This window comes from Molothrus ater, chromosome 4 (genome assembly GCF_012460135.2).
Source record: "Molothrus ater isolate BHLD 08-10-18 breed brown headed cowbird chromosome 4, BPBGC_Mater_1.1, whole genome shotgun sequence".
NCBI classification, from domain to species: Eukaryota; Metazoa; Chordata; class Aves; order Passeriformes; family Icteridae; genus Molothrus; species Molothrus ater.
In genome coordinates, this window is record NC_050481.2 from 46804720 (window position 1) to 46819564 (window position 14845).

Genomic DNA, 14845 nt, shown 5'->3' on the forward strand with positions numbered 1-14845 from the left:
TTCACCATGCTATTTCTCTCTCTTTGTCACTCAGCTTGTTTATCAGTGATACTCTCTAGTTTGAAAGTGTGCTGATGTGTGTGGTTTGGTTCCTGTCCTCCCACACGGGGCACAGCATGCTTGAATTAACCTTTCCATCCCACTGCAGCTTGCATTGACCATGAATGTGAAGCTGACTATGAGCTTATGAACATTAAATTTCTTTATGCTTTGGCATCTTTATTGTTTGCTCACGTTTGCTGTATGGATGACAGTTCAGAGCAATAAATAGTGTACATTGGATTTTGCATTTTCTAAAGGCATAGGCTAAACCCTGGTTCCTGTGGTTACCCTGCATGTGTTTGGGTAGACAGGAGTCCGCAGTGCTAGAAGGGAGGAAGAGAAGGGGGCAGAGTTTGGGCTGCAATGCCCACTGGCTCTGGAACTGCTGCACAGAAGATGTTGGAGTAGGCACATCATTTACCTGTTAATTAGTGTGCAGAAACCATTTGCTTCTACAGAGAAGGCAAATGATAGTTCCCTGAGGGAAAACATTTAAGAGTCTGAACTTGAGAGGTGCAGAACGCTCCTGTCTTCAGTGGCAGTAGTGGTATTTGCCATTGGGATCAGACTTGTGTGAAAAGTTTATTGTGTAAACAGGACTGTTACAAATGATAAAAACCAACCAGAATATAAATGAAAAAAGCAGAATACAAAACTGAACGTTCTGGGGGGTTGCTCATTTTGAAAGTCTCTTCCTAAGGAAAAAAGGTCCTTCTGTAAGGGTTATGTTTGGTTCTTGTAATTTGAATATAGAGGAGACAGAAGCTACTGAAATTACAGTGGTGATATTTTAAGGAAGGAAAAATAAAGCTCTGGGGCCCACCCCGAAGCTGTAGGTTTCAGGGTAAAATTGTGTAGCTTCATTGCAACACTAATATTGTGCAAATACTTCATTTGGAGCACAACAACATTATAGAGTTCCAAAAAGCTGTGCTTCTTACTTTCCTTTTTTAACAGAAGATTAATTCATTCTAATGTTGTTTATTCCCATAGTACTTTATAGTATCCTTTATAATTTTAATATAATTTTTAAAATAATTACCCTGAATTATGGGGTTACCTTAGTCATTGTATAGATTATTTAATTATTTTATATAAATGAAAGCACAATTCAGTATTACAATGTTTCTGAAACCAGTAGGTTTACAGAGAATTTTTTAGTTCCAAGACACAGGTCATAATGATAGAGCTTTCGTAAAGTACTTGTGAGTGAAAAGTGTTCAAGCTGGAGACATAATGTAAAGCTATTAATGTGAATGGGAGCAGCTTAACAGATGCATGGGAATGCTCATTTTTAAAGGGCAATTAATAAAGATACCTAAGTTGTAAAAAAAACATTGGTTATGTTGTAGTAATGATTCCCTGATTTCTGTAACAGCTACTGAAAGAAAAGTCAGCTATAAAATGAGAGTCTGTAGTAACTATCTTTCTACAAGAATTTCGATTTTTATGATATGGAACAAATGAAATGTAGATGAAGTTGAGAAGCATAGATTGTAGTTGTTGAGATAAGAAAAGGCAGGAATGAGAACATTTACCTTATGACTAGACAGGAGTGGATGAGTCTTTAAGGTCTTAAAAAGGAAGAACTGGAAAATAGATTAGAGAAGACTAGAGAAGTCCTAGTTTTTTAAAAAGTGTGCAGAAGAGAAGCTGAGAAACTTTAATCTGTGAAGGTAATTTAGAGAAAAATGCAAGAATAACCAGGCTTGTTGAAGGTACCTGAAAGATGCAGGAATTGCACATCAGCCAAGAAAGAAACAAAACAAAATAATCTCAGACTTATCTATGCTCTGCTATGAGGTAATAAGTCTTGTGGATAGCAGAGAGCAGCAGAAATCCTGTGTTTTCATCCCAGTAAGGGTTTTTTGACACTGCCGAATGAGACATTTTCATATGTCAGCATTAGAAAATACCTATATAGACTTGTGTAAATCTGATTGCAGAGCACATGGGAAGCTGGTACTGTGTTGAATAGGCATTGGTGGCTTGTTTCCAGATTAAGAGCCTGTCTTGAATGGGATGTCCTATTCTGCATTTTAGTATTTTCGCTTCTGATACTACTGTTGGAATAGAAGCTTGTGGAGTTCTCAGGTGAAATTAAACTTTAAGGAGCTGCAAGTATTTTGACAAATAAGTCTAGAAATCCATGGGGTATATTTCAATTAGGTATGAGGTGGGTTTGATTGTTGCTTTTTTTTTTTTTTTTAATTTATTTTGTAGAATGCAATTCAATGTGGACAAGTAAAAAAGGCAGGAATGCTGAAATGTTCAGATACAGAACAGCAAAAAGTAGCCAAGAGTCAGGCTGTCGCCAGCAGGGCCTGGGGCCTGTAGTTGTGGAGTGCATCATCTGGACCTTGAGAAGGTAGCTAAAGCAGCAAGTGCCTTGGCTGAGTGACCTCTTGGATCCTGTTTTGGGCTCTGGTCACTGGCCTGTGGTGCCTGTGGACTTGGGCTCTCCTCTCTGCATGGCTCAGACAGCATGGAGCTGAATTTGGGGTGAATGCAAGGTGTCACTCACCCAGCAGCCAGAAGGTGGTCCTGAGCAGGGAGAAAACAGGGCAGAAATGCTGCAGCTGGGCTGGGCAGACTGAGAGCTCTGTGTGTGTGGACTTCACAAAAAACCAAGAAGAGAAGACTTGTCTGAAAGAACCTGTAGAGGTATAGCAGTTACTTTGACAGCAGAAGGGTTGAACGTTATTTAAGGCCTGATATGGATGGAGACCTGGCTGATTTATTATGTGTCCTTTACTTTTATGAGGTTGTAGCAATGTATCATAACTGCAGTTGTGCACATTTTAATGGCTGCCTCTCCATTGCAGGAAAAGATTAAATTAATTACATTAATTACAGATACTGCACTGTAGTCATGGTTAGGAAGTTGTATCAGTGCTATGACAGAGAATTTATTTTTGTGCTTCTTAGTCTCTCCAGTGCTGGTCATTGACATCTGCTGAGCAGCCAGGCCATGGTAATGGATTCTGTTTCTTAATCTACAAGACAGGGTTTAAAACTTTCTTCTTCTTAATTATGTCTGTATTTTTTTCCCCTTTAAATTCCTCCTTGCAGAAAGATACTGGATCAGGTCAGACTAGATCAGAATAGTAATCACCTTTCACTTTTCCTATCAATTCTAGCCACTTTCGAAAGGTAAATGAAAATACTTGGTACTTGCTTTTCCTAATAATTTAAAAATATAATTGAAAGGAGAAGGGCATTCTTCAATGTATTTAACACACTGGAAAATATAGGAATAGAAAATGTGGCCACCTAGCTACAGGAATTATATTCACATAATCCATAATTGCTTGCCTCAAGAGGGACTGCAGAAGTATCCAGTCAGTGCTTCTTATTAATAAATGGCAATGTTATGAAAAGGAAAAAAAACCCAAAAACCTGAAAGCTCAACCTCCCTCCCTACAAAGAACCCAAAAATGAAAATACCCATACATTTGGCTCTGGAGCGTATTCTATCAGAGTAGCTGTCTGTAGGCAGTGTTAGCTTAGCCAGGCTTTTTGTGGTTTTGCAAAGTTGAAGAGACACTCCATAAAAGGAGATAAAAGTAGTGCTGTGATGTGTTGCACTTGTGAGAACAAAAGCTCCATGGTCACATGCTGATGACCTCAGGATTTCCTATATGGGGATCGGCATGGAAGAAAGAAATAATAAGTACATCAAGGAAAGAGAGAGAGAGCATGGGGGAGACAAAAATCTAGATATTTCTTGCGAGCTGGGCTGACTTATGCATGTTTTCATTGAGGCTTTTTTTTCCAAATCTAACATCCTTTGTATTGTTTAACACCCCCCCCCCCCAATACATACTTCTGCAGGGGTAAACAGTGCAATATGTTCATCAGCAAAGAGGAAATACGCTGAAGAAATATTTTCATCTGATAGTGAGAATATGGGCTTCTGTAGCTGTAAAGCTTCTGTATTTAGCAGAGGAGGAATTCCAAATGTACAGAGGATCAGCTGTTTGATTGTACACTTATCTAACACTTGGGTATTTCTTGTCTTACTGTTTTCTAAGATTATTTTTTTAAGGAATTGTGTAATCCTGTATTTGTTCCGTATCTGACAACATAGGTCTAGTGTTATGACTTCTTCATATTACTGTTTAATATGCTAAAATAAAGAGGAATAATTGAGATTGTATGGAAACAAGACTTGGCCATACCCATTGTGAGCAAGGAGTAGGACTTCTAAAACTATAAATCAATATTTTGAAACATAGGTAAATATGAAATATGTACCGCATTTTGAAAAGCTTTGTAAAATAGTTTCTGTATAGTCACTTCCGTTTTGTTATTTTCAGAAAGAAGATACATTAAAAAAGAAAACCCACACCAAAACCTCGACCTTTAGTGTCACTTTGAAGCACATATTTTACCTATTTTAGGTTTTCCTTATTGGGATTTACTATTTTTATTCCTTTATTACTGTTCTAACCATATTTGCTTCTATAGGCCTCCCTCTAGAGGCATATATTTATCTTTAGTAAAGGAGCAGACCAGGTTTGATAGATCCCTGCGTTTCACTGAGTTGTGATTCTTCCAAATCCTCTCTTGTATCCCATTCAGAGAGCATGCATGAACGTTCTGGTAAAATACTGCTACTTCTACAATAAATCTATCTTTTTTCCTCTGTTAGCCATCTTTCACCTAAAAAAAAAGAATCTCTAAAAATGTCCCTCTGCTTCCTACAAATCAACATTGCATGATTAGCCATTGTACTAATTTTGTCTCTTTGTAGCTTTTCTTGTTGGAAAGAGTGGTTATGGTTGGATTTCTCAGGGCTGGCTCATTCCCACATCTCTACTTCCCAAATGCTTCAGGGCTTGAGCTCTGCCTTGATTCTGCATTTCATGTTTGCTGTACAGGTGGGTGTAGGGCCCATAGAACCCATTTGCCTGGAGAATAAATGCAACACAGTTATGGTATGCAAGATGTCCTGTTATTATTAAAGGAAATCATTAAGGTAGGGAGGAGAGAGAATTGCAGTGGTCTTTTTAGCATTTTTCTTGAGTCATTCTTTCCTGCTCTGTGCAGCATAGTTTATATAATGAGTAATGGTCAGCTAAAACAGAACTGTACACTTGGCATTAATAATTGTTGCTTCTGATGTGATCTGAAAATGTCTTGAGCAGTAGGTTTGTTTTTAATTTCGCATATGCAAGGGGGGTTTTAAATCTATAAAATATGCAAGAACAGAAGAATCTTCCCTGGCATTAGGTTTAATAAGGTGGATTGCCTTGTAAGGTGGGTCAACTTTGTGTTAGCTTAATTTAGCATCTTGTGATGAAGCAAACTGAGCCACCCTAAATCAAGAAAGCATACAAAGGTGTGAATTAGGCAATACAATTACTAGAATGATGTGCTGTACACCAGGGTATTTCCTTTATGTTTTCCCCCCAAATGCTGGGTGGTTATCTAGTTGGATTCCTAGTCCTTTGTCCTCCTGTCAGTGTCCTCTGAGTGAGCTCCCTGAATGCGAGAATTGGCATGAAAATCTCTGAGCCCAGAAGGACGGTGATTCAAGATAAAATAATAGTGTGTTCCTCTAAGGGATTTCTGTGATTCTGGACACAAAAAACCCCTCCAATGTGTATTGTCTGTCTGTCCTGCAATCTCAGTTAAGCAGCAGGGATCCAAGCAGTATGGGCACCCCTCTGTACACAGAAAGCAGGGTGGATAAGTTACAGGAGTGGTGTTTCTTCTTCTTTGCCTGTTGTTGTGCAAGAAAGAATCTGGGGAGGTGTCTTCAGCACAGTTATGTGGGTGTTGAATTCTGGGGTTCATGAAAAGGCTGATCTTGTTTGGACCCTCCTGTTCTGCCTAGGCTAACCTGGCATCCCTGAAACTGCCAGGCAGCCACACAGTGACAAGGAGAGCGAGAGACAGTACTGGCTGCTCTGCCAAGTGGTGTGGATTTCAGTAACAACTTTTGGCTTTTGCATGAACTTTAGGGAGTCAATGTTCAAGTAAGGGGATACCATAGAATATACTGAGTTTGGAGGTGACCAACATAAAATAAACAAAAAACTTAAAATGATTTTTGGTAAAAAAATCCAAGGTTGCATACTTAGGACAAAATTATTTTTCAGTGTTACTTGATAAATCTTTGTAGTACAACTCACGGTAATGTTTATGATTTACTTTTTTCTTTATGCTTGGTTTAAGTGCCTAATTCCCCCATACATTCCCCTTAAAAAACCTACCTTTCTTGTGTGTGTTGGTTTTTCTGGTAACAAATAGCAGTTGCAGCTTTATCTGAATTTATCCCTTGTCATTCTTCCTGATGCTGACCATGATGTACATGAATTCTTTATGCATGTTTTCTCTGCACTAATCTATGTAAGACTCAGAGCGCTAAATGCATTTTAAGTGCTGATGGAGCTTCACGGGTAATTTACTGTAGTGTTTCTAGGGTGATGGAATCATAACTACTGTGTTTGAAGTTGTTCTTTGCTTCTGTTGGCAAGACTGTGTTTTCAGTTGCTTGTGATTGTACCAGACTTCTGCTATTTGGGCTCAAATTTCCATCCCCAAGAGAGGAGCTGAGTAAGGATTAGCATATCTCAAAGAATTCAGTAATTGCTAATTATTTCCACATTGTGTGAACAGTGTCAGTCTTTCATAACATGTACTCTGGACTGGATGTTCTGGAGGTGCTTGGCAAATCAATTTTTTTGATGTGTATTAATTCAGTACCAGCCATGAGCTGCTACTGCTATGTTTTTGTTCTGGATTCCAGTAGGAACTTCCTCTCCTATTAGAGATTCGGTTGTCCCAAAAGTGAGAGGTGGCACTGTACAGTCTTTCTGTGGATTTCAGTGCAGACTAAAGCCCAGTACACCTTCCTCTCATTATCAGCTCTTCTTCCAAGGGGCTGCCTCTCCAGAGTGTTGAGCTACACTGTCATTCCATACACAGTGTAGCGCCTGCTGAGCACCTATGCCTTCTTTAAAATACTCATAATTATCAGTGAAGGTGACTAAATCTCAGATTTAGTCTGTGCTTTTGAATTCTCTGGACTTCTGCTAGCCTTGTTCAAAGAAGTTCCTTCAATACAGACCCCACTTTGGTCCAGGGTTACACCTGTATCTTCTGCCTTCTGTCTCATCAGGGACTTGTGTTGCCTGTGTAGCATCCAAATTTCTCTGGAACCTTAGTGGAACACTGCAGAAGCCTCCAAATGGTGGAGCACTTCAGCAACAGAGCAGGGAAGCAGATGAGATGATACCAGTTTTAATCATAAACTCAGCAAGGGGGAAGCACTTCTTTTTTCTCAAGTTATTTTTTGTAAAGAAGAGTATATTAAGCTTACAATCACATCTGATTGGAAATTTTCTATATAAAGAATTGGTACTTTTCACTAAGCAAATTTACTGTACTCTGGGCATTTTCACAAGTTTAGGTCTTTATACTTTCAGTTTTCAGACAACTTCTTCAGTTAAAGTCACATAAAGTGAAATCACTCTTATAAGTGGGAAAGAAATCAAGATGCCTCTGCTGAAAAAAAAAAGATAATTAGATAAATTGGTTATCTTTTAACAAGTGTTTTCTTTCTTTCTTTTCTCTTATAGAAAAAGTACAGAAAAGGATCTGTGGATATATCAAGGATTAAATGTGTAGAAGTTGTAAAAAATGATGGTATTATTCCATGTCAAAATAAATATCCTTTTCAGGTATGTTTTCTAAATATAAACTACATAAATTAAAGTGCTCTTTTCAACAACACCAAATCATTTGGACATAACCAATTTAATCTAAAATTACTGTCAATTCCAAATAATGAGCCCTTTCTCTGTTTCTTTTGGGCTGGTGGGAGGTAATTCAGAATCAGTGGTTAAAACACATCCCCTGCAAGCTCTGCTGCCCTTGCAGCCCCTTCCCTTGGGAGTTGGGCCACAGACACTTGGTTGTTTTCTTTTCCTCACCCTCTCAGCTTGAATTTTGACTGGAAACTGCCTTGCCCTGCTTTCTCTGCTGGAACAAGAGAGCTGACAGCTCAATTTACCAGTCTTCATTCTTTCACATTAAATTAAATCTAATTGCCATGAAATTATATAGGAATAAGAAAATCAAAATATAACTAACTTGTTGCTTTTTTTTTTTCCCTGCTTCACTGTGAATTGAATGGAAATGAAAACAGAAAACAAAGTGCTTAGAGGGGAAAAAGAAAAATGTGGGGGTTGGATGCTTACTATTCCCTCCTTACTATAGAGGGAATGGTTGGAGTGAGGAGGAATTCCACTGCTGGAGAGGGGCAGCATTGACTCTGATCCATTTTTGCCACAGCAATACTCTTTTTCTGCCAATACAAGCAGTGGAGAAATAAAAAAGAGTCACTCCAGAGCAATACTGAATCAGATGGGAGAATGTCTGATTGCAAAGTAGCTTTCATTCATTAAACAGAGCTGTTTTTAGAAAAAGCACAGTGACGAATGAACAAAGCAAAGCGTGAAGTAAGCATTTTAAGGAATGCTGACAAGATAATATACCATTACAAAATTATTCCTAATTCTCCTGAAAACATCATATCTGAATAATACACCTTAATAACCTTTCCCAGTTTCTGCATTTTGTGCCTGAATACACTAATTTTGCCAAATGTAAGTTATTTGTCCTACTCTGTTTCTTTAGGAAGAAATGAATTAACATTATGAGGTTAATGTATGTTGATTATTTCTTTTCTCCCCTCCAGGTTGTATATGATGCTAATACACTTTATATTTTTGCACCGAGTGCACAAAGCCGGGATCAGTGGGTGAGGAACCTGAAAGAAGGTAATTGGAACTGCTTGTACTTAAACCCTAACATAGGCAGATAGCTTTGCCTGAGCTGTCTGCATGGATTGGACTTAACTTGGTGCTGTGTTTTGGATTTGTGGCCAAAACAGTGTTAAAAACATACCAGTGTTGTGGTTGCTGCTGAGCAGTGCTTGCACAGCATGGAGAATTTGCCTTTTCTTCCTCTTTTGCCCCCACACCCTGGGAATGGACAAGAGGCTGGGAGGTGACACAGCCAGGACAGCAGGCCTGGTCTGACCAAAGGGATATTCCATATAAAATTGAGCTCAGCAATAAAAACTGGGGTGGAGGAAGTCAGGGGTTAGGGTTTTCCCTTCCCTATTATCTGCTGCACAGGGGCTGGCTGGGCACTGGTTGGCTTGTGGGAGATGGTGAGTGATTTACTTTACATTACTTCTGGGCTCTTTTTTTCTCTCTTTTGGTTATTAAACTGTTTTTATCTCAAGCCAAAAGTTTTTATCTCTTGTTCTTTCTATTCCTTCCCCCATCCCACTGGGTTGTGGGAGTGGGTGAGTGCCTGCATGGGTGCTTAGCTGCTGGCTACATCAGCCCACAACAAATTACAAAAATGAAATGGTAGAGTTTCTACTGCTCATATCTACCAATTTTAATTTTTTCCTTGCTTTAATTTCATTGCTTGCATACACAGGGTGTGGTAACAGGTCATGAGAGCCTCACATACTCAGACTGATCTAGTTTGATTTTGTGAAGTGCAGCTGCAATCAGAATTTGACTCTGCTTTTGCACAATGAGTTAAAAAGTTTATCCAAGCTAGCTGATGGCATCACTGGAAATTTTTGTTTGGATGTAGCTAGACAATATTGTGGGCCTTAAGCTGATGTAAAATGATAGGAGGTATCTCTGCTGAGATGTGATTAGATAGTTGCTTTCACAGTGAGTAAAGGTGGTTTTTTAAATTTGCCTCTTAGTGCCCTCTCTCACCATCAGGTACTCACATTAATTACAGGTGGTCTGTAAAGTAATAAGAAATTATTTCTGGGCTGGGGTCAGGGGGCAAGGAGTGACCTCTGAAACTGAGCAAGCCCATAGCATGGGGTAAGCAGCCTTCCAGGCCAAAATGATGAATTGTGCCATGGAATAGAGATAAATATCAGCTCTCTTTCCCTCCAGAACACTGTTTGTAGATGAATTTGAGTCACTTGCAACAGCAACAAAGGAGGAGGCAGAGCTCCCAAAGCCTACACAGCTGCCTTACTGATCCCAGTGGTGCAGGGTCTCCTTTCACTGATGCACCAAACCCCTCCTAGGATGACTGGGGAAGGGGGGGAATATGGCATACCCTGCTGGAATAAAGTTACTACCTTAAATAGATCCTCTGTGATTGTTTCATCACCTCCATGTAAACTTGCAAGAAGAGATGCCATGCTAAAGTAAGGGCAAGCAAAGATTATGCCTCATCTTAAAGATATTGTAATATGTATTAAAAATTACCCTCTTGCAGAATTCTTTTTTTGTATCTTTCAATATATGCTCTTTATCTTCTTGTAGAAATAAAGAACAACAGCAATATAATGGTAAAATATCATCCTAAATTCTGGACAGAGGGAATTTATCAATGCTGTAGGCAGACAGAAAAATTAGCACCTGGTTGTGAAAAATATAGTCTTTTTGAAAACAGTAAGTACATATGTTTTCTTATGAAGTTCTTCTGGCACATTTTTCTGCTTTTTTATGTGATTCTGTCATCACACCTGAATGCCCTTGGTATTAGGCAAGTTTGTAGAGCAGAGTCAATCATTGGTACTGTGACTAAAGTAAGACAAAAATAATTACCAATAATTCTTGGTAAAAAAGTAGAAAAGCCAGCAAATTAGCCTTGCAAAAAAGAAAAAAGCTTAGCTAAATCTGAAAGGAATTATTGAAGTTGCTGAATTTCATTTGGTTTTTTCCTCCCACTTGAAAATTATTTGACCAAGTGTTTACCTTAGACTGAGGATAAAACCTTATGGTAAAAAGATTCAGCTACAAATCTTGCCAGCTCTTCAGTTATTTATTAAAAACTCTGCATAGCCATGTGAAAGAATAGTAACTGCATTGCATTCAGTGTTCCTACACCAAGCTAATAATGATACAAGAAGGTTTAATATATTTACAGACACTGGACTGAATTTCCTCAGAGTTTGTAAATGCTCCTGTGCTGAACCTGGATGAGCTGTGACCTTTTTCCAGGCTCCAGACTGCAGGTTCTGCTGATTCAGCAGTGGATGCTGCACTGTGCACTGCTGTGGCACTGCAATATTGTTCAACAAAGGAGCTAGTAATTATCCAGTCCTTGATTTAAAGAAAATTCTGTTGTAGGGAAAGAAATTGAGCCATTGCTTATCTCCCAGTTAAATCTGTGGCACCCAGTAATTTCTTATGTGTGCACAGGCAGTCAGGGGGACCTGGGGATTTATTAACATTAGAAAACTTGCAGAATAAACAGGCCCTCATGGCTGATCTGATTCAGAAAAGTGAAAAGCATGACCTAGCTCAGTGTTTTAAATGCATGAAAAAGGCATTGCAGGGGGAAAAAATGGATCTGAGACATATAATAAGAAAATACATACAACTGTTATGCATTATTTAGCAAGGCAGGGTTCAGGGGCTTATGTATTTTAAAAGGGCTAGATGTTAAATACTAACAGACTTTTAGATCATCATGCTGACAAGAACACGGCTTCATTGTCTTATGCCTTTTTCATCTCTATCCCTTTTTTATTTCTCATAAATTTTTGCATCTGAGGAACTGTTTCAGAGCTCTCTGTGGCATGCTCTGGTGTGGCATAGATGTTGCCAAATCTGCTGGGTGATTTAGGATGTTTTTGCAAGAATATTTAACCATTTTTCCTATAGCTTAATATGAGTTGTCTTTGCTTTCTGAATATCTAAGCCATACTGAAGGCTTGTTAAGATATTCAAGCCTAATCTGAAATTTAAACCTTTTATTTAATTTTAAGATTTATAGCTAAATGAATAGGCATAAATCCTCTCCTGTGCTTTGTTTATAGATGTAATGAGATTGTCCTCTTCAATGCCAGAAAAAAGTGCGGTAGGTAGAATCTTTAAAATATTGAACAGATAATTACTACTTTTTGAAAAAGTGCTTACATTTCTCAAAATACTTGCTGTATCCTGGAGCAAAGGTCTTTTTCTGGATGCAACAATTGGCACTATGCTCTATCTCAGGGTGAAAAAAATCCCACTGAAATTTAACTGCATCTGTTAGCTGTATCTGTACTGCTGGTGGAAGATGTGGGCAAAAAGCAAATGCCAGCCAGCTTTGCTCTGTACTGGCAGCTGCAGGCCTGCAGCACAAACAAGCCCCATGGATGGCACCTGCATGGTTTGCCTCCCCAGCCCCAGCTGGCCCCCAGGCCACCAGGGGCCTAGCCCAGCTTTTGCCTCCAGGATGCACTGGTGGGATGGTAAGGGTAGATGGGGAGGGAAGGTGGAGCAGCATGGGATGATAATGATAATTTATAATGGTAATGATAGTTTTATAATGTTGTGTTGTTTTCAGCGAAGGCCTCCACCACCTGTTCCTCCAGTTGAAGAAAATGGGAAGGAAGAGGAGGAGATAGTGGTAGCAATGTATGACTTTGAACCTACAGAACACCATGATTTAAGATTAGAGAAAGGTGAAGAATATACAGTGATTGAGAAGAACGACATTCATTGGTGGAAGGCGAGAGACAAATATGGGTAAAAATGAGTTCCTTATTTTTTGTTACAAAGTTCAAAAGTCTATTTCCATATTGTAGAAGTTCATATTGACTATGTATAAAGAAATAACAGCATTAGACTTTACATTGGGCCCGGGCTCTGAAATCTCATCCATGTATTCTCATGCAGAACCCAATATTTAAAAGGGCAGTACTCGACAGATAGATTGTGGGACCCAAGTGCAAAGACAGTTCCAGAACTGGAAGTCTTTCCAATTATGTTTACTTTCCAACTTTATAGTTCCACAATTAAAACACCAGCCATCCTTTGAAACCTCACTAGACTGGTAAAGTATTCCCACTTCCCTGGGGAACATCTCATTAGGGAGCAATATGGTTAACATTTAGCTCAGCAGGCTCTAACTTCCAGACTTGAATAATCATCATTTTACTTAATAGCTGGATCATTAGGGACAATCTTTGAATAAGTTGAAAGAGAATTACAGTGAGATGCTGTAATGACTACAGCTTCACATGCCCTGTATTAGAATTTTCCCTGCGGTTTCAAAGATGAAAGTTTTCATATTTCAATATTTATCAGGTTCCTGTTGCCATATGTTATGGGTAATTGTGAGTTATCAGGCTGTGCCAGGCTCCACACATATTTCCCCTGACTGACTGGGACTTCTGAGTGCAGAAGAGTGACAGAGCAGCAGAGAGTTTCTCACTTTCCTTCATCCCTTCTGTTGGTTTTCTTGGACACTTTTGCTGCCCATGACAGTTTTCTAGGGGTGCTGAAAGTTAATGTGGAAATGCTGATGCAGAAAATTAGTTTCTGAATAATCAGTAGTAGAGTGGGTGGGTCAGTAATTAATAAATTACATTGAGAGACCTCTGGTAATTAGCAGAATGGAACAACTATCTTCTAGGCATGCAATTTGACACGCTTTCACTCAGATGATCTCTTCTATATTTTTTTAGAAAACAAGGATATATTCCAAGCAACTATGTAACAGGAAAGAAGTCCAACAACCTTGATCAATATGAGTAAGTGAATGCTTGAATTAAAATCTGGAGTATCATGAAATGAAACTTATGCTTCAAGAATGACAATGTGTTCTTAACATTTTGAAAGCAACGGCTCATATATGGTAGCACCTAGAGGTTAAACTTAAACAACTGAAATAGGCATATATTTTTTCAGATTCTTCTCATTGATTTTGTTGGGATTTATAATGTAGAATCAAGTCAGTGAGACAGCCATCAGCCTGTGGTATTTAGGCTATCATGGTTAAAGCAAAATTCCCCTCTTAATTCTCTGGTAGACAAAGGGAAACTTTGAAGGAAATTTACCCATTTTAAGTGTGCTAAATGTTGTTTTAACAGTAAAGTGACATGTCTGTCCAAAGTTTGTAGCAGTAAACAGTAGAGGAGAAAACAGTGGAAGTCACTCCAAATAAACATAAAAGATTGAATATTTTGGAAGCTCTAGTTTTCAAGAAAATATGTAATTCGATGCATTTCAGATTTCAATGTAACTTAACAGCTATAAATGTCTAGCTTTTTTTTAAATTCTTTTTCCAGGTGACGTTTAATCAGGGAGTACTTATTTAAGACATCAGGGTAAAATTTAACATGATAGTCTCCAGACCTGTTCTTGATGCTCAGATATCATTATAGGATAAACTGCTATGTCTGAGAATTTAGGGCATACTTCATGTGATAAAATGGAGCTGTAAGAAAATAATAAACAAAACCAAATTTCAAAGTTATATTAGTAACTCCAAAACTTTGCTCTCGGCTACATATGGTTTCTACTTGCCATGTTTTGACAGAAGACAGAATTTCATCTGGGATTTTGCCCTTAGCTTGACTAGAGGGAATTCTTTGTTGCTTTCTCATCTTAGGAACTCTTGCTAAGAGCTCTGCTCAGCTCTGGGCTGGGCTGCAGGGCTGGCAGAAAGGGAAGGAAGGAACTGGACTGCCTTATCTGGTCCAGCCACTTTGTGCTTTTACCACCTTGGGGCCAAAATTCTGAGTCTCTGTGTAGTCCAGAGAGCATTACTCCAGGTCATGTACCAACTGCAAGAAACCACTGTCTCCTGAACAGGCACAATCTGATTAAAGGTTGCTGTGCCACTTCCCTGCTTGGTTACAGAAATAACAGCACAGCTCAAAACAACTGCACCACACCATTTGCAAACTGCCTGGTTTTCCTTTTTTTGTTATTCTCTGTGACTGGCTGACATGGTGGTGCTGCTGTAGCTGCTTTAACCTGCCCATGCAGCACAGAGCTCAGAGATGTGCAGCCATGGCTCTTAA

General features: G+C 38.9%; 1 protein-coding gene across 1 annotated transcript in view; it reads left to right on the forward strand.

Moving 5' to 3' along the window:
* TEC (tec protein tyrosine kinase) overlaps nt 1-14845 on the forward strand; it is a 28483-nt gene that overhangs the window by 6330 nt on the left and 7308 nt on the right. Inside the window, exons 2-7 of the mRNA XM_036382223.2 lie at nt 7632-7733; nt 8753-8834; nt 10368-10496; nt 11870-11910; nt 12382-12563; nt 13505-13570. Coding sequence (XP_036238116.1) covers nt 7632-7733; nt 8753-8834; nt 10368-10496; nt 11870-11910; nt 12382-12563; nt 13505-13570 — 602 coding nt within the window. The remainder of the gene's footprint in view (nt 1-7631; nt 7734-8752; nt 8835-10367; nt 10497-11869; nt 11911-12381; nt 12564-13504; nt 13571-14845) is intronic.